Source organism: Amblyraja radiata, chromosome 4, assembly GCF_010909765.2.
Source record: "Amblyraja radiata isolate CabotCenter1 chromosome 4, sAmbRad1.1.pri, whole genome shotgun sequence".
NCBI lineage: Eukaryota > Metazoa > Chordata > Chondrichthyes > Rajiformes > Rajidae > Amblyraja > Amblyraja radiata.
The window spans coordinates 20,308,686-20,330,466 of record NC_045959.1 but is presented as its reverse complement, the minus strand read 5'-3'; the positions used below and the strand labels follow the sequence as shown (position 1 = coordinate 20,330,466).

The following is a 21,781-nucleotide window of genomic DNA, read 5'->3' as shown; positions in this document are numbered from 1 at the left end:
CAAACTGAGTATGTGGATGAGAACATAGCGAATAGAATAGAATATGATAACATATGAGGTCACTTGAGGTCACTTGAGGTCACATAACAGAATAAAGACAAATGTCATAGAAACATAGAAACATAGAAAATAGGTGCAGGAGTAGGCCATTCGGCCCTTCGAGCCTGCACCGCCATTCAATATGATCATGGCTGATCATCCAACTCAGTATCCTGTACCTGCCTTCTCTCCATATCCCCTGATCCCTTTAGCCACAAGGGCCACATCTAATTCCCTCTTAAATATAGCCAATGAACTGGCCTCAACTACCTTCTGTGGCAAAGAATTCCAGAGATTCACCACTCTGTGTGTGATTAAATTGGTTGTCGACTGTGTCGGTTAAATTGGGTGGTGTTGAAATTCAAAGGACGAAGGTATGTTTATACAAATCACTGAAGACAAACATGCAGGTGCAGCATGCATTGGAAAGACAACGTGTCAGCCGTTACTACAAGATAACTGAATACAGGAGTATGGATATCTTATTGCTGCTGTGCAGAGCCTCAGTGAGACGCCCCCCCCCCTAGAGTAGTGTGTGGACTGAGGTCTTCTTACCTAAGAAAGAATGTACTTGACATAAAAGGTGTGCAGTGAAGAGTCACTTGGCTGCTTTCACAGATGGTGGGTTTGCTATATGAGGAGACATTGACTGGACTAGGCCTGCATTTCCCTGGGATTAGAAGAACGAGAGGTGACTGCAATGAAATGTAAAGCCCATGAAGGGCAGATGTTTCCGATGGCTGATGTGTCTAGGGCCAGGGGATATAAATATGGAATAAGGAGTAGAAATTCTCAACTCCAGTCTGCTGGGGAGGGTTAGTCGTTATATTAATTCAAAATGGAGATCGATAGATTTCTGAATGTTAAGGGAATGGATATGAAAGATAGTGCTCGAGAATGGAGCGGAGGTAAAAGATCAGGCAAGATCCTGATGAATGATGGAACAGACTCAAAGGGTGAGATGTCCCAAATCCGGATCCTTTTTCATATGCGTTTATTTGGCTTTAATTTAGTTTAGAGATACAGCGCAGAAACAGGCTCTTCAGCCCAACTAGTCAATGCCGCCCAGCGATCCCCCATACACTATCCTACATACTTGGGACAATTTACAATTTTTCCCAAAGCCAATTAACCTACAAACCTGTACGTCTTTGGGAGGAAACCGGAACACCCCGGGAAAACCCACTCGGTCACAGGGAGAATGTACAAACTCCGTACAGACGGCACCTGTAGTCAGGATTGAACCCGGGTCTCTGGCACTGTAACTCTACCACTGCACCACTGTGCCACCAAAATATGAATCTGATGATGCCTTAAAACATGATTGTATTTAGCACCAATAGGTGCTAACAGAAACATTGAAAAATAGGTGCAGGAATAAGTCCATTTGGCCCTTTGAGCCAGCACCGCCATTTAAAATGATCATGGCTGATCATCTATAATCAGTACCCCATTCCTGCTTTTTCCTCCATATCCCTAAATTTCTATAGCCCTAAGATCTAAATCCAACTCTTTCTTGAAAGCATCCGGTGAATTGACCTCTACTGCCTTCATAGAATCATAGAAACATAGAAAATAGGTGCAGGAGTAGGCCATTCAGCCCTTCGAGCCTGCACCGCCATTCAATTTGATCATGGCTGATCATCCAACTCAGTATCCCTTCCCTGCCTTCTCTCCATACCCCCTGATCCCTTTAGCCACAAGGGCCACATCTAACTCCCTCTTAAATATAGCCAAATGAACTGGCCTCAACTACCTTCAGTGGCAGAGAATTCCACAGATTCTTAAACTGTGACCCCCTTACACTGGCAATGGTCTCTAAAGGGCCTGTCCCACTTGCATGCGATTGTGTGCGTTTGGCGCGACCAAACGGCAGTGGAGTTCACGCGAAGTTCGCGCTAAGTACGCGCGTGACGTCATTTGCGTCATGCTTACCAATCAGCTGGGCAGGAGGCGGGCCGACTGAATTTGGGCGTCGCACAACGTCGGGTGGTGATGTCATCACACCACGCCATGCGCTAGGCGTACGCCGTCAAGATGCTGCGTACGCCATCATGACGCTGCGTACGACCGCAATGTGCCTGCGTGCTGACAGGCCGTTGGCGCGCAAAGATTTCGGACACTCTCAGATTTTCGGAGCCCTGCGCGATGTCGGGACCAGCCCCGCACAACTCCGCGTTTCTAAGTGGGACCTGCCCCGCGCAGCCATACGGTGCCCGTACGCCTCAAGCGACCACAAGGTCGCGTAATTTGCGAGCCCAGGTCGCGGAAGTGGGACAGGCCCTTTACTGACATCAGTGACAGCTGCCTCCATGGCTCTCTGAGTCAATGGGGTATCAAGTATTCCTCCCACTCCTGTGCTTCCCCTTCTGCAATTTGCTGGCAAGATGAGCTCCAATGGGTCAGCATCTGTCCAGCAGAACATTTCTGGGGTAGTATGAGAGAGCCTTGCACCTGGTGCGGTGGTGAGGATGCAGCAGGAGTAACCAAGAGTGGGAGGAGCAGGATGGTGCGGGCAGATTTTGGAGATTTGTATTCTCGCTACAAGCGGAATGACGAAGAGCCTTATTGTGGATGGGAAGAGAAGGCGTAGAGGAGTGCTGAGTTTAAAATAGGGTGGTGCATGGCTGTGCAAATCGTGAAATCTGCCATTACTCTCTTTTGTCCCCGAGTAAGCTGACAAGCCAACCTTGTCCATTGGAGTTGAAGACACTGTCATTCCTGTCTCCTATTGCTCTATAAGTAGCTTGCAAGCTGCAATGGACAGCTGTGGGGCCCCAAGGCAATATCACGTCCTTTTGGAAAACTAATTTTGCACAAATTACTACTGCAGACTGCACCTCCCCTTTAAGGAATTTCAGGCTGCCTTTAAGGCATGGGCACCTTACAAGAGTTCCCGTCTTTACAACTGGCAAGCTGCCTATATGGAGTAAGATGAGCACTGGCAATCAGCCAGTTCAAATGTGATGAGGCCTGATTGCAATGGGGCTTCAGCTGCCTATGCTGGCAGAACAGGTTCCTAACTACCACCCTACTGATGTATGCTTGGCATCTCCTATGTAACACAGTAACAAGGGGCCCAGAGTGGAGCTGCGGAAGTGCCAAAAGCCGACTGTTCTATTCAGCCAAGACTCAGGAGCTAAATCCAGAGATTTGAGAAGATAATCTAGACTGACTTGGTCTTCCACTGGAGAGTCAGCCTAATTTTCTGTTCTCAAACCTCTGGAGTGAGCTGTTTACTAGGCATTCTTTATAGGCACCATCGCTTAGACAGCTGAGCACCTGATATCAAGCAGCACATGTGTGGAGCATGATTCAAGCATTCATGCCTCAAGGTCTTATGGTGCTACTATATTCTTAGTAGGACTGTGATTAACTCATTACAAGTCTCCTGCCTTAGATAGGCAGGTAATTGCAACAAGAGAGAGCCCGGTGATTAAGACAGTAATGCTACCGAGAGGGGAGATGGGACAGTGAGGGGAAAACTGGCATTTTACACCTCCTGGTCCCTGTTCCCACTAGGAACCTTGATAATGTGTCCCCTTGGCAGAAGAGAGAAAGTTGGGGGTGTGGCAGCTATATTTAATATTTATAGTTTTCATACGGACTCATTTTGGGACTTGTATCTTAACACGTAAGTCTCATGTAAACAATTAATTATAAGCAATTTGAATACTCTGGCATTGCATTATTGGTTTAATGGGCCCATTTGAAAGCCTTCATCTGCAAACAATTACACTCGGGAAGAGCTTAATTATCTAGCTGCAAAGCTGGAGCTCAAAGCTGCAATTCTCCAACGAAAGTGAATAATTAATCAATTTATTTTTACAAATGAAGAAATAAACAATAGTTACTGTACATATCATGTTTCAATGCTGTGTACAATCCAACACTAATAGTAGCCATTGCCATGGGAGTTTAATCAAGAACTATTCTGCTACTGCAGAACAAGCCATTTCTGAATAGTACATGCTGCTTATTGCATTAAAATAAATAATGTCACCCGTAATTGTTTTGCAAGGATAGTATAGCATGATAAACTATTTTAAATTGAAGTTGTGCAGGTCAAAAACAGTTGAGCATAAAGATTACAGGTCCGGGTGATGCAGCAGAAGTGAATGGATGCAAAACTGTAAGATGCATGAAAAAGTGAAGGACATTGATATAGTGAAAGTGATGGTTAAAGTGAGAGTTATATACAGGACGTTAAAACTGCAGGCTGGCTGATAAACTGAACAGTGTATAATACTTTTATTCTGACAACCATTCTATAAAATAAACCAATAATCTTTTTCCTTAATATTACCTGTGACTAATGACAAAAAACAGCACGGTGGCACAATGTTAGTAGAATTGTTGCCTCATCTCCAGTGACAAGGTTAATTCCTAAACTCCAGCACTGCCTATGTGGAGTGCGTATGTGCTCCCGGTAACACTATTAGTTTCCTCCAGGTGCTCCACTTTCCTCCCTCCTTCCCAAAAATGTGCAGGTTGGCAGACTAATTGCCTGTTGCAAATTGTCCCCTGGTGTGTACATCAATGGATAAATACACGGTGAGTTGATGAGAATGTGTGAATAATTTAAAAAATGGGATTGGTATAGGATTAGTATAAATGTGCAATTGTTCGCATGGATTCAGTGGACCATGCTCTATTTCTCTAACTCTCTGACCCTTGTTAAAACTCCGATAATCCGGCAGCCATGTGATATTGGTATGAGGGACAGACAGAACTTTGGATAATACATCTATGAAAGCAGTCTTTTACTTAACTTTTTTAAAAATCTGTTAACTAGTACTATAATAAATGTTCCAGTGTGTCGGGTGAGTTTAAAGGGAAAAAAAGATACTAGCAATTTCAGACCATGATTCCAGCAACAAAACTAACTATGAACTAGACCCCTGGAGATCTTGACACCAACTCCAACTCTGCCCCCAGTCTCCACTGTAGTCTGGACCTTTGGCTTTAGCTGAAGACCCCACCTGCACTCCAGACCCCTGGTTCACATCGCAGACTAATAAGTGAATCAGACGCCGCACTGTCAGGATTTCCAAACAATCTGATGCCGGATTATCAGAGTTCTACTGCATTCTGTTCATGAAATCTCTCGGAGGATACAAATAAAGGAAGAAACATTCGCTATTGAAAATACATTATGATTTCTCACCAGATGGACATCATGTGTGGGAGACTGAAGCAAAGACTGACAAGGAGTTCTTTAAACCTGTAAGTGTCCTTAATCAGGTGGATATGTTCTAGTACCTCTGTACAGTTGGGTAAATGTGAAGCATTATTATTGCAGAATTGGCATTTAATGGTAAAGTAGCAGGGTGATTAAGTTACTTGGCTAGTGGTTAAAATGCTGAGTCATTGATCGAGAGATACGAGTTTAAATCCTACCAAGGCAGCTGGGGAGTTTAAATTCAACTAATAAAACAAAGTTGGATTTAAAAAAAAATGTTTAATTCAGAAATGGTAAGTACTACTAGTCTGTTGTAAAATCCTATCTGGTTCACTTATGTCCTGTAAGGGAAATAAATCTGGCATCCTTACTGTGTCTGAACTACATAGCAGTCCAGACAACACAGCATTGTTAATTTTTAGCTGCCTTATCAGTTTTGGGGACACATAGAGATGCTGGTATTGGTAGCAATCCCCACATCTTGTGCACATTTAAAAGAATCAGATATTCCAGTTTTTCTTCCCTTATTTTTAAAAGTGAAGCTAAAAAGATATCGCCACCAAGGAAGTTTGTTCACAGTTAATTCTAAACGGATTGTCAAAAACTAACAAACATCTGACTGTGGACTTCAATCCATAATTAATAAACAGAATAAGCAGTTTGTTTTATTAGACCAGGGAATGAATGACATACCAGCTAAAAGAGCAACGGCGGGGAGTAATGATGGTAATATTTCAGACGCTCAGATGATAATAAGTAATTCTTGGAATTATTATCAATAATTTACACTCCACTTCAGCTAATTCCCATCTTTTCCCCTGAAATCATAAGAAAACTGTTTCAGTTAGTTAGTCAGTTTAAGTTAATTGGTTATAACTTGCTTTGCATAGGGGCCACTGAGCATACACAGTGATGTCAAATAATACTCAGTGTGCTGGTTTAGATGTCACTTGCATGAAATCCTATTGCACTTGTGAAGCCCATAGTGATAGTTAAAAGCCCTGATTGTAACTAGCCAAGGGATTCTGAAGCATCCATCTTCTCCAAGTTAGGTGCTTATTTAATTTTTCATTGTTACTGATTGCAATTCCCAATGCCTACCACTATCCGACTTCCTTTCAATAACTTCTGAACTTCTTCTGTGTTGGGTTATCTCCATTAGCTCTCATAGATCATCTCGCTGTTCCTGACCGTGTCCCTGATTCTTGCTCACTATCTCATTCTCCCAATTATCATCCCTTTATTCATCTCTTTCCGCCTCAGTCCCACTCTTAACCTGGTTCTCAACATACTTCTGTCAGAATCTTTGTTTTCTGCACTGAGATTGCAGAAGGTGTACAGTTGTGTGTGTGAGGTGCATTCTGTCACACATGATGCCTTTGTCCCTGCATTAGACTGAATAGGAATGGCTGCCGCTTTTACTCCTTTTTATGCTCATGGCAAATTCTCAACCAGTGCCACTAGAGTATTCATGGAGAATAAGCCTCCGTATGTGCATTAAAATCTCTCATCAACGTGCTTCAACTATAGGCTAGCAAATGTTTGCAATTCACGGTACTGGTTAACGCTCAAGTGTTTGTCCCACGATCACAACTTTACGAATTTAAGGTGGCACAATGCTGCTAACCCTCAATTCCAGGGACCTGGGTTAAATTCTGTTCTCTGCTGCTGTCTGGTGGCCTTTACATATTGTCCAGAGCTGGCCTTAAGCCAATTGGACCAATTTCTCCCAATTGGGCCCCGCGCCTAAGGGGGCCCCGCACTAGAGTAATCTACTCTTGGCTCGGGTAGATCTACCCTGGGTGGAGGGTGGAGAGAGGGGTGGACAGAGAGTAGAGGGGTGGAGGCGAAAGAAAGGGGTAGACGGGGAGGGCGGTGTGAGGGGGAATGGAGAAGGGGGAGAGGGGGAGGTGGGTCGTTCCCTCACGGTTCTGGGGCAGGGCTCCCGCCCCTCCAGTCGCCGTGCTTCACGCACACAGCCCCGGCTCCACCCCTCTCTCTCCCCGGGGAGACGTGGTGAACAATACAGGGAGGGCCGGGCCGGGGGTTAGAGCAACGTTTACAAACATCGGCCTCAGCTCACACCCGTCCGCTCCCGCCGCCGGCCCTCTCCCTCCCTTCTCTCCTTCCCTTCTTCCCTCCCTCCCTTCTCTCCCTCCCTTCTCTCCTTCCCTCTCTCCTTCCCTCCCTCCTTCCTCTCTCTCTTATCCATTTTCTCCTTCCCTCCCTCCCTCCCTTCTCTCCTTCCTTCCTTCCCTTCTTTCTCTCCTTTCCTCCTTCCCTCCCTCTCTTCTCTCCTTCCCCCCCTACCCTTCTCTCCTTCCCTCCCCACACACATCAAGTATCAAGTATCCTTTATTGTCATTCAGACCTTTCAGTCTGAACAGAATTTCATACATCACACACAGACAACTAACACACACACACACAACTAAGTTAGGATGGGGTAGAAGCCCAAAGGGTAGGATGGGGCTGAAGCCCAAAATTTAATGCCTGGACTGGTTTTTCACCAATGGTTATTGGTTTTCCAGGATCTATTTAATTAAATTACTTTTTTTTTCATTTCACAGTCACTAAAACAAGTGGTATTGTAACTATGTACTTTTCAGAGGTGATCTACATATTTTGTTTGTTACTTGTAGGCTTACATGTATGCAATTTTATATTAAAATGGAGCTTAGATCTGTTTGGTCCATTAACTCACAGGCACTTTTTAAGCAAACATTTTGATTACTTTCCATTCTACCATAGAGATATAAAGTCTATAATAGACTTTATTTATATTTCTATGATTCTACAGACCTTGGCTGGGAACCAGGGGCTCATTAAATTGTTACCAATTGGGCCCCGCACCTCCTAAGGCCGGCCCTGATATTGTCCCTGTAGGACTGTGGGGATTTCCACAGGTTACTCAGGTTTCCTCCCAATCCCAAAGATGCTCAGGCTGACAGGAGAATTGGCCACCGGAAACTGTCTCTGATGGCAAAAATCTGGGGGTGAAATGAAATGAATGTGCGGAGAAATGTTGGTTGTAGTGTAAACTGGTGCTTGAAGGTCAACACGGGCTCAATGGTCTGAAAGGCCTGTTTCCATTTTGCATGACTCAATGAATCTAATTCACTGCAGAATCTGCCGATGGTCTTCTGAGCATTTTATCAAGTCTTTTTTTTATTTTCTTGGTTGCAGAATACACTCATTGTTGAAATTCCGCCCTATCGGAACCAGCGCATTACCAGCCCTGTTCAAGTTTATTTCTATGTCTGCAATGGGAAACGGAAGAGGAGCCAAAGTCAGCGCTTTTCCTATCTACCAGCTAATGGTAACTGCTCACATTGAAATGGCTACATATCTATCATGTTCCAATTCAAACATCTTACTTTCCCCTGAATTGAATTCCCATATCTCTAGCTGTGAGGGCCATAGTTTCTGGGGACCTGCCACCCCCCTTGTGCTCTACATCCCCAAAACATTAGCTCTGCCTTTGGATAAGATGTTCCTCAAAGTGCACTTCATGTTTGGGTCTGTCCGATTATCTTCGTGTGTGGCTTGATATTATTTTTTCTGGAATAGCATATGAAGTGCCTTGGGCACTTGTACTATATTAAGGACACAATATGCATTTAAGCTATGAAATTCAGAGAGAAAAGACAAACTGTTTAAAAGACCAGGGTCCAATTGCAACATTTTGTTGTTTGACTAAACTTCAATCAATTAATTAGTACGAGACCAGTCAACCTAACATCTCTGGTAGGTTCGTAGCTGGAGAGGATTCTCAGGATTGAGATGTACATGTATTTGGGAAAACAGGAGTTGATTAGGCACGGTCAGCATGCTTTTACGCATGGGAGATCATGTCTCAGAGAAATAGCCAAGAAGGTTTATGAAGGCATGGCCAAATGGACTTCAGCAAGGCCTTGAAAAGGTTTCCAAATGGTAGGTTGCTTTGAAAGGTTTGATCACATGGGATTCAGGGAGAGATCGATTCAAAATTGGCTTCATGGTCAGAAAGAAAGTGTGGAAGGTTGTTTTTAACACTAGTACCCTTTGACTAATGGTACAGTAGGTCTCGGGGATCGGCACAGGGCCCATTGCTGTTTGTCATCTATATCAACCATTTGGCTGAGGATGTACAAGGCTTGATTAGTAATTTTACGGTGACACAAAAGCAGGTGGTATCATCGACTGTGAAGATGGTTATCAAGAATTGCTGCAGGATCTTGATCAGTGGGCATGTGGCCAGAGGAATGGCAAATTGAGTTTATTCAGATAAGTGTTGTATTTTGGGAAGTCAAACCAGGGCATGGCCTTGACAGCAAACCATAGGGACCTGGGGAGTGTTGTTGAGCAAAGGAATTAAGAATTATGAGTGCAAAGTTCCCAGAAAGTGGCATTGCAGGTAGATAGGTCGGTGAAGAAGATTTTTGGCATGCTTGCCTTCATCATTCAGGGAACTGAATGTAGAAGTTGGGACGTGTGTAGGAAGGAACTGCAGATGCTGGTTTAAACCGAAGATAGACACAAAAAGCTGGATTAACTCAGTGGGGCAGGCATCATCTCTGAAGAGAAGGAATGGATGACGTTTCGGGTCGAGACCTTTCTTCAGACGTTGTGTTAGAGTTGTACAAGACGTTGATGAGACTGCAATTGGAGTGTTGTGCTCAGTTTTGGTCACCCTGCTCAAGGAAAGATGCCATTAAGCTGGAAAGAGTGCAATGAAGATTTAGGAGGATGTTGCAAGGACTGGAAGAGATGATCTATAGGGAAGTTTGGGCAGGCTAGCACTTTATTCCATGGAGAACAGGAGACTAAGGAGTTATCTTTTAGAGGTGCATGACATCACAAGGGGAAGAAATAAGGTCAGTGCGCAGTGTTTTCCCAGGGTAAGGGAATCAACAACTAGAGGACAGGACACAAAGTTTAAGAGAGTTCTTTGCATAGAATGTTCACATAATCAGTTGTGATGACATGGAAGGGCAATTTTAGAGTTTTATTATTTAATGGTCTTGACACGAATCGTCACCCATTCCTTCTCACCAGCGATGCTGCCTGTCCGCTGAGTTATTCCAGCTTTTTGTGTAAATATAGATATGGATATATAGATAAAGATATATAGGTAAATATATGAAATAAAGTGCATTCAGAATGTATTCAAACCCCTTCACTTTTTCCACAATTTGTTACGTTACAGCCTTATTCTGAAATGGATTAAATTCATTTGATTTTAATCATCAATCTACACCTAATACCCCATAATAAAAAAGTGAAAACAGGTGCTTAGAAATGTTTGCATAGTGCTTTAAAAAAAACCCTGAAATATCACATTTAGATAACTATTCAGACCCTTTGTTATGACACTCAAAATTGAGCTTAGGTGCATTCTGTTTCCATTGATTATCCTTGAGATGTTTCTGCAACTTGTTTGGCGTCCACCAGTGGTAAATTAAATTGATTGGACATGATTTGGAAAGGCACACACCTGTATGTATAAGGTCCCACAATTGACAGTGCATGTCAGAGCAAAAACCAAGCCATGAAGACGAAGGAATTGTCCGTAGACCTCCAAGACAGGATTGCGTCGAGACAAAGATCTGGGGAAGGGTATAAAACAATTTCTGCAGCATTGCAGGTCCTGAAGAGAACAGTGGCCCCCGTCATTCTTAAATAGAAGAACTTTGGAACCACCAGGACTCTTCATAGAGCTGACCGCCCGGCCAAACTGAGCAATCGGGGGACAAGGGCCTTGGTCAGGGAGGTGACCAAGAACCCGATGGTCACTCTGACAGAGCTCCAGAGTTCCTCTGTGGAGATGGGAGAACCTTCCAGAAGGCCAACTATATCTGCAGCACTCCACCAATCAGGCTTTATGGTAGAGTGGCCAGATGGAAGCCACTCCTCAGTAAAAGGCCCATGACAACCCATTTGGAGTTTGCCAAAAGGCACCCAAAGGACTATCAGACCATTAACTATTTGGAATTTAATTGTGGCCTGAATGCCAAGAATCATGTCTGGCACCGCTCATCCCCTGGCCAATACCATACCTACTGTGAAGCAAGGTGATGGCAGCATCATGCTGTGGGGATGTATTTCAGTGGCAGGAACTGGGAGACTAGTCAGAATCGAGGGAAAGATGAACGGAGCAAAGTACAGAGAGATCCTTGATGAAAACCCGCTCCAAAACATTCAGGACCTCACTGGGGCGGAGGTTCACCTTCCAACAAGACAACGACCTTAATCACACAGCAAGACATCGCAGGAGTGGCTTTGTCTGTGCATGTCCTTGAGTGGCCCAGCCAGAGCCCGGACTTGAACCCGATCGAACATCCCTGGAGGAACCAGACAATAGCTGTGCATCGACGCTCCCCATCCAACCTGACAGAGCTTGAGAGGATCTGCAGAAAAGAATGGGAGAAATTACCCAAATACAGGTGTGCCAAGCTTGTAGCATCATACCCAAGAAGACTTGAGGCTGTAATCGCTGCCAAAGGTGCCTCAACAAAGTACTGAGTAAAGGGTCTGAATACTTATGTAAATGTGATATTTCAGTTATTTCTTTTTAATTACTTTGCAAAAAGTTCTAATCACCTGTTTTTTTTTTAGGGGGTATTGTGTGTAGATTGATGATTAAAAAAATGAATTTAATCCATTTTAGAATAAGGCTGTCACGTAACTAAATGTGGAAAAAATGAAGGGGTCTGAATACTTTCTGAATGCACTGTATATAGATATATAGATGAAAATAGATGATGATATATAGATAAGGATTATATATATATATATTATATTTAGAGTTAGTCGTACACCTGACGTATATCTCAATTTAAAATCGAAGGTATAGATATAGAATTCATTTTTCCATCAGATGAGATAATTGTATAACAATTTTTATTTGTGGAAAGTGAATTTGCATAAGCAGTGATGCACATATCATCATGCTCGGTGTTTTGACTAATATAATTGGCATATTTCTACATATTTGTGGTGTATTGAATAGCTTCCTATAAACCCGCACCTATCATGGAACAATGTCCATACATATTGTTTGGGCTGCAGTGCTCTCAATTAATCAGCAATGAATGTTACATTACCAGAACATAAGAAATAGAAGCAGATCTGCTGAGACTATACAGGCGTTCAATACGATCATGGCTGATTTCATATTATAATCATAATTAATTTATTAGCCAAGTATGTTTTGTAACATACGCGGAATTTGGTTTGGCATACAGTCATACCAAAAAAGCAACAAGACACACATTAAAAAAATTGACATAAACATCCATCACTGTGGGTGCTCCCTATTCCCCACTGTGATGGAAGGCAATAAAGTATTTTCTTTCCTCCTTTTCTCCCGCGTACGGGGGAGTCGAACCATCTGCAGTCGGGGCAATTGAAGATCCCGCAGCTGGCGATCGAAGTTCCCGTGATCGGGGCGGTTGAAGCTCCCGCGGCTTGTAGCTCCTGAAGTCTGTCGTTAACCAGGGACCGGTAGCTCCACAATGTTAAAGTCCGCAGGCTCCCTCGGTTGGAGCTCCGAGGTCGATCCCTGGCAAAGGGATCGCCAGCTCATGATGTTAAGTCCGCAGGCTTCCACGGTTGGAGCTCCCAAAGCCACAGCAAGAGACCGCCAGCTTCATGATGTTAGGCCGCAGTGCAGACGGAGATACAACAAGGAAAAAGTTTTGTCTCCCTCGAGGAAAGAGACACAAAAAGTTTCCCCTACCTCCCCCCACATAACATAAAACTAAAGATAAACTAAAACATACATTTTACAACAAACTAAAAACATAAAGAAGGAAAAAGACGAGACATCGTACGGCACCCGCTGGTGATATCTTTCCCTGTTCCCCATCTAATCCTCAAAACATTTACTTTCCATTGTGTCCAACTAACTATTGATCCTTATTATTAGAATTGCTGTTCAGATGATACACCATTCGTTCTTAATTCAAGTATAACATCCTTAGAAATGTCTTATACACTTTTAGAAATCTAGACAGAAGTGAGATCCCCTGGTACTTTCAAAAGTGGTACCAGCAATTTTATACAAGGAAGAATCAGATAATAAAACAAAAGATGATTGATCTGTTATTATCACTGCATGGGTATAAATATGTAGGATTCTATTGCATTCATGGAGCAGTTATCAATTTCAGATTATTTTAAAAAAAAACAGAGAGGGAGCGGGATGGACAACACCAACATGTTGCTGTATGCTGCAAATTAACTGCATGGATATTTAATGCATTCCTCAGGAGGTCCAAGGAGGCTCGGACTTTTGTAAAATTTTCTTTCTCATCACATTGGCGTCATGCTCACATGAACCATGTGTGGTTTTTTATTACATAAATTTATCTGATTAGTTATATGGAATTTATTATATCAAAATAAATAAATCAGCCAAACTAATTCATGCAGAATGTACACTCCATGCCAACCACCTTCCACACAACTTCATCTCATAATATATTATCTCCTCCTCAGCTCACATCTAAATTGGCCTTAAATGCATTAATGGCACTTGCCACAATTGGTTTGCATTCTCTCCCCTCAATGGGTGAAGATGTTTCCAAATATTAAAGGGCATTGTTTTAAGATGAGGGGGGGAAAGGAGATATGTGAAGCAGGTTTTTTCACACAGTGATAGGTGCTTGGAATGCGCTGCTCTTGCGAGATGGTTGTAGCAGATACAATAGTAGTGTTTAAGACGTTTAGACTGGTAAATGAACAAGCAGGGAATGAAGGAATATGGACCACGATGAAAGACATTCTTGCCATAGAGGGAGTACAGAGAAGGTTCACCAGACTGATTCCTGGGATGGCAGGACTTTCATATGAAGAAAGACTGGATAGACTCGGCTTGTACTCGCTAGAATTTAGAAGATTGAGGGGGGATCTTATAGAAACTTACAAAATTCTTAAGGGGTTGGACAGGCTGGATGCAGGAAGATTATTCCCGATGTTGGGGAAGTCCAGAACAAGGGGACACAGTTTAAGGATAAGAGGGAAGTCTTTTTGGACTGAGATGAGAAAATCATTTTTTATACAGAGAGTGGTGAATCTGTGGAATTCTCTGCCACAGAAGGTAGTTGAGGCCAGTTCATTTACAACATTTACGAAACATTTAGACAGGTACATGGATAGGACAGATTTAGATGAATATTGGCCTAATGCAGGCAGGTGGACTAATGTGGATGGGACATGTTGGTTCAATTGCATGTCAAAATCACTCACCCTGATTATTGGCCAATGTTGACTCTGATTATGGACCTCCATCCCCACTCCTTGAAAATAAGCCCTCGTGTTTCAATCTTTCTATCATTCCAGCACTTTCCAAAGCAAAACAGCTGGCACAATCATGAAATTCAATCTCATGATCTCACCTCATGATCTTTCTTTGTGGCCGCTGTCGATCTCTGGTATGTTGGGGATTCAAGTGAACTCACTGTGGTGGATGTTAATTTGTGTGTTTTGTTGTTTATTATTATATGTATGGCTGCAGGCAACGACATTTCGCTCAGACTAAAAGGTCTGAATGACAAATAAAGGATCTAATCTAATCTAATCTAATCTAAAACAATCCTCCCCTTTCTCTGATTGAGAATACCAGTCCCAGTTCTTCTCCCCACACTCTGTCAGGCACAGCACACACACCCCAACAGGGGTAAGTTGTTGGCATCCAACCTCCTTAATGCTGCCTTGGTATCAGCCTACAGCTCATACCTTTTTATGCAAACTAAAGATTGCACAACGGGGTTTGGGGGGGCCATGATTAGCAGGGCCCGTTATGCCTCTGTGCAACACCACCCATCAATGCATTTGGGTATACCCAAATATTTAGACCTATCACTTCTGAGCTTTGTTTTGTAAGAGACGGTTCATGCTAACTCCTGATTGTTCTTTGAAACCGTGAGGATGTTGGGTGATAAACAAAACAGATAAAACCACAGGCTTTAATGCCTGAAGGAGCTAGACTGCTGGATTGGGAACGAAGTGCGACAGTACAGGCAATTTTTATCTAGAATTTGAATTCACCTAAGTCGATGCTCTAAAATATGGTAGCATTTAGCAGTAACATATTTCCTGCAAAAATAATGAGTTGCTACATGTAGCTGGGAGCTAACCCCAATGTGACTAGAGTTTTTCTTCAGTGAATTCTGTCAGAGTTCTGCCAAGGAGATTAGGAGAGTCCGTTCAGCAAATGCTTTCACCTGGTGTGGGAAAATACTTCAGAAATACCTCTCTTTGATGGTATTTTGGTAACATAAGAACAAAGTACATTAGATTTACATCTTCAGCTGAAATTGGGTTGGAAAGGGAGTAATGAGTGCTTACAGATCCAAAGATTCTGATATGGGGTGTTTAATTAAGGATACGTATTCTCACCACCAGATTACTGTAAACAGCATAATAGCTAACTGCTGAAGTTCATGGGAAAGGTAAAAAGATTTATTGGTGTTCTGGTTGTTATAAGTGATACTAATAGAAGCTCTAATGTTTGCATAGAGCCAGTTACTGATGCAACAAAAATAGCAGTTTCTCCTTTGGTAATGTTGTTTCAAGTTCCAAAAGTGAGAAATGTCTACCCAGACACCTTGGAATGGGCACAGTGTGAGCGTGAACAAACTATAGGTTTGAGTTTCCATTGGGTCAACACTGGAAAAATGCTTTAAGTGTTAGTCACAGCTTGGCTAGTAAGATATGTTTTTTACGGAAAAAAAATTCGTAAACTTCTTAATTAAATCTCCTTTTGCCAAAAGAAAGTGTTATTTGAACTTCAATGAGTGTATACAAACTCAAAATGAAATGCATTTATCAAGGGAAGAAGCCTGGAGCAAAGAATGCGGGCATTTTCCCTGTAACAATGTCAACTTTGCAAGAGCTGTCCAAAATTAAACCCCAGTCCTGAATCTTCTGCTTCAAATATTTATCCTTCTTTTTCTTAAAGAATGCACTGGTTTCTGCCTCAGCCATCCTTGTGGTATAGCATTCTGGGCTCTGATAATTTTCTGGATAATAAAAGTAAAGATCTCTTCATGGTTCCCCTGACTGCCTTGGTGATCATTTTAAATTCTCATAGATTTTCCAACCAGGGGAAATACTGCTTCAACCATTGCAACGGAGGGTGGTATGGACACATAGCTTGCTGCAAACATGCTATTATGTCGCAAACAAAGTCTATTTACTTGGAAAACACCTGAGCAACCTTTCCCAATAAAAGTAAGGTATTTTATTCCCAGAGAAATGCAGCCAGTGGAGGATAGTTTTATGCATTAAATCAATCATTTTATTTTATTCATGGAACAAGAAGATCGGTGTGTTTTATGATCCACCCCAATTTCTCTGGAACTGAGAGACTTGCTAAGCCATTTCTAAGATGGTTAGGATACTAATTCTACATTCCGAATGTGTTACTTGAATTTAAACTTTCCCAGACAGGATTTGAACCAATGCATTTAAATCAATTGCCTAGAATTTGTCAGTGAGGTAAAACTCTAATAATTTGGTACAATTGGGACTTTGGTGGCACCACATGAGCAGATTTTCCAGATAATGGAATACTATTCCTATTCAAACACTGACACATCTTTAATTAGATGTTGCATGCTATTAAACTAAAGCACGGTAAACCAAGTCATATATAAGGGACTGCAGGAACTGAAGCCCCAGAACTTGGAAGGGAGCATGGAAACTGGGGCCCCAACATATCAAAAGAAAGTGTGGGAATCAAGATTTGGGCATATTGAAAGAGAGTGTGAGATCCTGGGAGGTTGGAAGAAAACAGAGGAACTAGAGTCCTGGGAGTGGGAAAGGAGATAGAATCCAAGGGCCCAACATATCATAGAAACATAGAAACATAGAAAATAGGTGCAGGAGTAGGCCATTCGGCCCTTCGAGCCTGCACCGCCATTCAATATGATCATGGCTGATCATCCAACTCAGTATCCCATACCTGCCTTCTCTCCATACCCCCTGATCCCTTTAGCCACAAGGGCCACATCTAACTCCCTCTTAAATATAGTCAATGAACTGGCCTCAACTACCTTCTGTGGCAGAGAATTCCACAGATTCACCACTGTGTAAAAAATGATTTTCTCATCTCGGTCCTAAAAGACTTCCCTCTTATCCTTAAACTGTGACCCCTTGTTCTGGACTTCCCCAACATCGGGAACAATCTTCCTGCATATCAGAAGGAAGCGTGGTATCTTGAACCCCGGTAAATTAGAAGGAAGCATGAGAACTGGTGAGTGGGAAGGGGGTGAGGCAACCTGGTAAGTTGGAGGTTGGGGTGGCACAGTGTGCAGTGGTAGAGCTGCTGCCTTACCGAGCCAGTGACCCAGGTTCCATTCTGACTCTGGGATCTGTCAGTGCAGAGTTTGTACGTTCTCCCTGTGACTGCGTGGGTTTTCTCCGTGTGTTCCGGTTTCTTCCCAAGCACCAAAGACATGCAGGTTTGTAGGTTAATTGGCTTCTGTAAATTGTCCCGAGTGTGTAGGAGAGTGCTGGTGCCTGCACAACTCTCTGGAGTGGCAAGGAGTGCTGACCCTCTGAGAAAGGAAGTGTTTATCTTCACTCAGAGACCCACAATTCTGAAACCATTACCCAAGTTGTTGATACCTTTGCTGGAAGAAATATTCTCTCAGCATCCACCCTGCCAATTCCCCTCAGAATCTATGTTTCATTGAGATCACATTTCCATTCTTCTAAATTCCAAGAGTGTAGGCCTAGCATGTCCAAACCTCTGTTCATACACCAGTCCCTTAATTATAGAAATGAACCTGGGAACCTTCATTTGACAGACTTTGTACATTGGAGGTGCCGCTTACAGAGCGCTCGGGATTACAGCGTTAAACTAAACTTTAACTTGAAAGAGTAGTAGAAGACAAGTAAATTGTAATTTCCCAAAGGGAACTGGAAAGGAATTATCTGCAATACATGGAAGAGAAGAGAAGGCCAACTGGAAAGCTCTTTCAAAATGGATATTCTGGACTAATTATCTATTTATATTGAGGTTTAAATGTTCCGATATAGCTATACCTATGGGCCTGTCCCAACTACCCAACTTTTTTGGCGATTACCGGCACCCGTCATAGGTCGTTGCAGGTCGCTGAAAATTTTCACCACGTTGAAAATCCATTGGTGACCAGAAAGACGCTACGACTCTTTGGGTGACTGAGGAGACTACTCACGACCACATAGGCGACATTCTGGCGACATGTTGCGGAGTGAAGCCTGTATGGTCATGAGTAGTCGCCCAAAGAGTCGTACCTTGTTCTGGTCGCTGCTGGATTTTCAACATGTTGAAAATTTTCAGCGACCTGCAACGACCTATGACGGGTGCTGGCAGTCGCCGAAAAAAATCACGTAAGTGGGACAGGCCCATGAGGCACTGCCCTAAGAATACCTCATAAGTCAATTCTGACGTGAATCCTTTATATATAATAGTACTTTCACGTTACAAAAAACACTCAAATTGTGACCTAACCAATATTAGGACAAATATTTAATTCACTGTTTGTGCAGTCCATACCCATTTGATGAAATACAGATTTTTTAAAGAAATGTTGAAAGAATTGTTAAATAATTTATCTTTGACATTCACAGAGAATAATGTATTTGACCCTATGGTCTACCCCATACATCGATGTTTCTATTCTTCATCTTTCTAGAATCTATTATCTCACAGATCCACATCTGCCACATCTGTATTTCTGCTTTTTGCTCCCCACTAAACCAATCCCAATTGTCATTTGCCTGCAGATTTTAAAATATGGTTTCTGTATTAATGTCCAAGTCCTCTCCATTTTGAACTGAGGACAGTGTTCACCTTATTCCTTTCCTCTGTGTCTAAATTCTGCTTCTTCTCTGCATGTCTGTGTTCCCTTATGGTTTGTACCATATGCCTGTAATTTCTTTTTCAGGTGCCCTTTTAAAAAAAACTTTTGAATGCCCATACAGGATAAATGTGCTCCATCTAATCAATAACTTCTTTAAATAACACAGTAAGATTTGTTAAATGCAGTTTTGGCTTTGACAGACGAATTTCATCTTAAATTACGATTATGCAATCTGTTCATCTTACTATTTTATGCATTGCACCCCTCAATCATAAAGCATTTATTGCCCAGTTAGCAAATGAAGGAAGTTTGAAAACCTATCAACCAGAAACTCTGATATCTTGCATCATTCAGTAAGGTATATTGCATGTTCCCTGGCTGTTGGTTTAGCTGTGAACCAACTCCAAGTCTCCTGAATCTCCTTGAGAAGGAACAGTGCTAGACACCTGTTTTTTTTGGTGGAAAGCTCAAAGTTGGGCAGGAAACAGAGAGCCCATTCACAAAATTGGATGGTTGACATTAAGGCATGTTAATTTGCCTGTCTAAATTTGTTTCCTCCTGCTGACATGACTTCCAGCAACGTTTCAATTGCAGTCTTGGCACTGGAGGTATGTCACATCATTGCTCTGCACCATTTAGCTCCCAAGCATTCCATGAAATAAGCTGATTGAGGTGTACTAAACCAAATAAAATTTCCTGCATTATCGTAACTAACCACCACACACCATTAAAAAAACCCACATCAACGATTAAATCATAAGTTATTTTATTCACTCTTAAAATAATTTAATTAATTACTGTAGATTCAAAGAGCCACAGGTTTGTTTCTGTATTATGATTCCCTTATTATGGCATAAACTTAATGAAGTGGTACATTATCTGACTTTATGGTCAAAGTTTATAATGGTCAGTGAGAATACACTCTTTGTCACTGACCTTGGGGGGGGGGGGGGGGGGGGGGGGGGGGGAGGGGGAGGGGAGAGCACTACCTCTCAAAAATACCCTCCTTTTTCCACAAAACAAAAAAACTGCAGTTGTTGGATATCTGAAATAAAACAGAAAATATTGGAAATACTTGCAGGACAGACAGAATCTGTGGATAGAGAAACACTTAACATTTCAGTCTCAAGAGCTCTCATTAGAACTAGGGACATTTCCTATGCATCAGTTCAAGTGGATATTTTGGCATCCGATGCAGAGATCTCAGGTTGGGGTGGGAGATGTTTTGGCCATAGGACCAGGTGGAAAACAGACCAGAGTGCAGAAAGATTGTAATACAGTGAATTGAGGTATTGTTGGATATGGTACCAATATTGGTTAGAAAGTACAGGATGAATCAGTAAATTGAACATGTAACAAAACAAAGTAAGATCAGCACAGTTTTGAATAAGCTCAAGTATATGAAAAATAGACAATAGAACGCTGATCAATATAGTATTGAATTCCAATGGTATCAGACACATGGATGCATGTTTCAGCAGAGGAGATGCGTGATATGCAGAAGCTGATGAGTGGTAGCGTGGTGATAGAAAGAATGTGGAAGGTCCAATCGAGGTCAAGTTAGAGCCAGGGTGATGAGCAATCTGATTCAGACTGAGAATTCAGCTACAGAAGGAGGTGAAAGTGAGGGAATCTATGTGCAGGGAATGGAGTATGTATTAGGACCAATGATAGTATGGATATCTCTGATAGTTCTTGTCCATTCCCATTCCATTTCCACATGGAGAGATGAAATCTCTAGTTTTTTTACACATCTGATGGTTAGCAAGATGCAATTAGTTGGACTGCTGCAACACACTTCCAGGAAAACAGGTTCAATCTGTATGAAATTTGCACATTATCCCTGTGACCACATGGGTCTTTGTTTTCCTCCCACTTTACAGGGAACATGCAGATTGACAGGTTATTTGAACACTCCAAATTGCCCCAAGCATGTGGGTCTGCGGTAAAACCTAGGGAGAGTTGATGTAAATGTCGGGAGAATAACGTAGGATTAGTGCGGGATTCCTAACGAGTGCTTAGTGGTCAGTCTGGACTGGGCAGGCAGAAAGAACGCTTTCTGTGCTGTATGATTCTATGATTCAGTGCAGCCGTAACATTAACAAATATTGCCACTCTTTCACCCAAAAGAGAGCAGTTAAATCCCAGAGCCTACCATCAAAGAGCAAGCAGAGAACAGTCCCTGAAACACGAGGTATCTGCACCTCCCCTCCATTTCATAGCTGTTGGCAATGAGAACATTTTTTGTAATGAGTGCATTTAAAAAAAATTACCAACAAAGCAAGTGACGGTAAGGTGAGATAATTGGAGACCATTTGTTTGAAAGTCCAATAATTTCTCCTTCTAAAAATAAAACAAATGCAATTAGCAGAGGTACTTTCTGTGACCTTAATGACCTTCTGAAACTTTAGATTTTTTGGGAGTGCAGAGTTCCATGAACAATTTATTCGTGAATAATTTATCCTTTATCTAACTGCAGAGCAATTAGTGCGAATCGGATTTGACAGTGGATTAGTTGATGTTATCTCAAGGTATTTATTTTCAAAATAATTTTTAATCATTGAGGGAGCTGAAGAGAACTGTCTTAAGTCTGGGTACTGGTTGCTGTGTGCCAATAAGTGCGAGGCATATTTTTAAAGCAATTATAGAATGATTAGAGCAGATATTTTTCTTCCATTGACTGAGGGGAACATGGAATTCACTGTCTGAAATTCTCGTGGTTGTG

General features: G+C 42.3%; 1 protein-coding gene across 3 annotated transcripts in view; it reads left to right on the top strand.

Moving 5' to 3' along the window:
• The window catches only part of nfatc1 (nuclear factor of activated T cells 1), a 261,410-nt gene that overhangs the window by 106,478 nt on the left and 133,151 nt on the right, over positions 1 to 21,781 (top strand). For 2 of the 3 annotated variants that reach the window (XM_033019055.1, XM_033019053.1), the window contains exons 7-8: positions 5,210 to 5,265; positions 8,408 to 8,540. The exons of the other annotated variant lie outside the window; for it this stretch is intronic. In XM_033019055.1, coding sequence (XP_032874946.1) covers positions 5,210 to 5,265; positions 8,408 to 8,540 — 189 coding nt within the window. The remainder of the gene's footprint in view (positions 1 to 5,209; positions 5,266 to 8,407; positions 8,541 to 21,781) is intronic. 3 annotated transcript variants of the gene reach the window in all.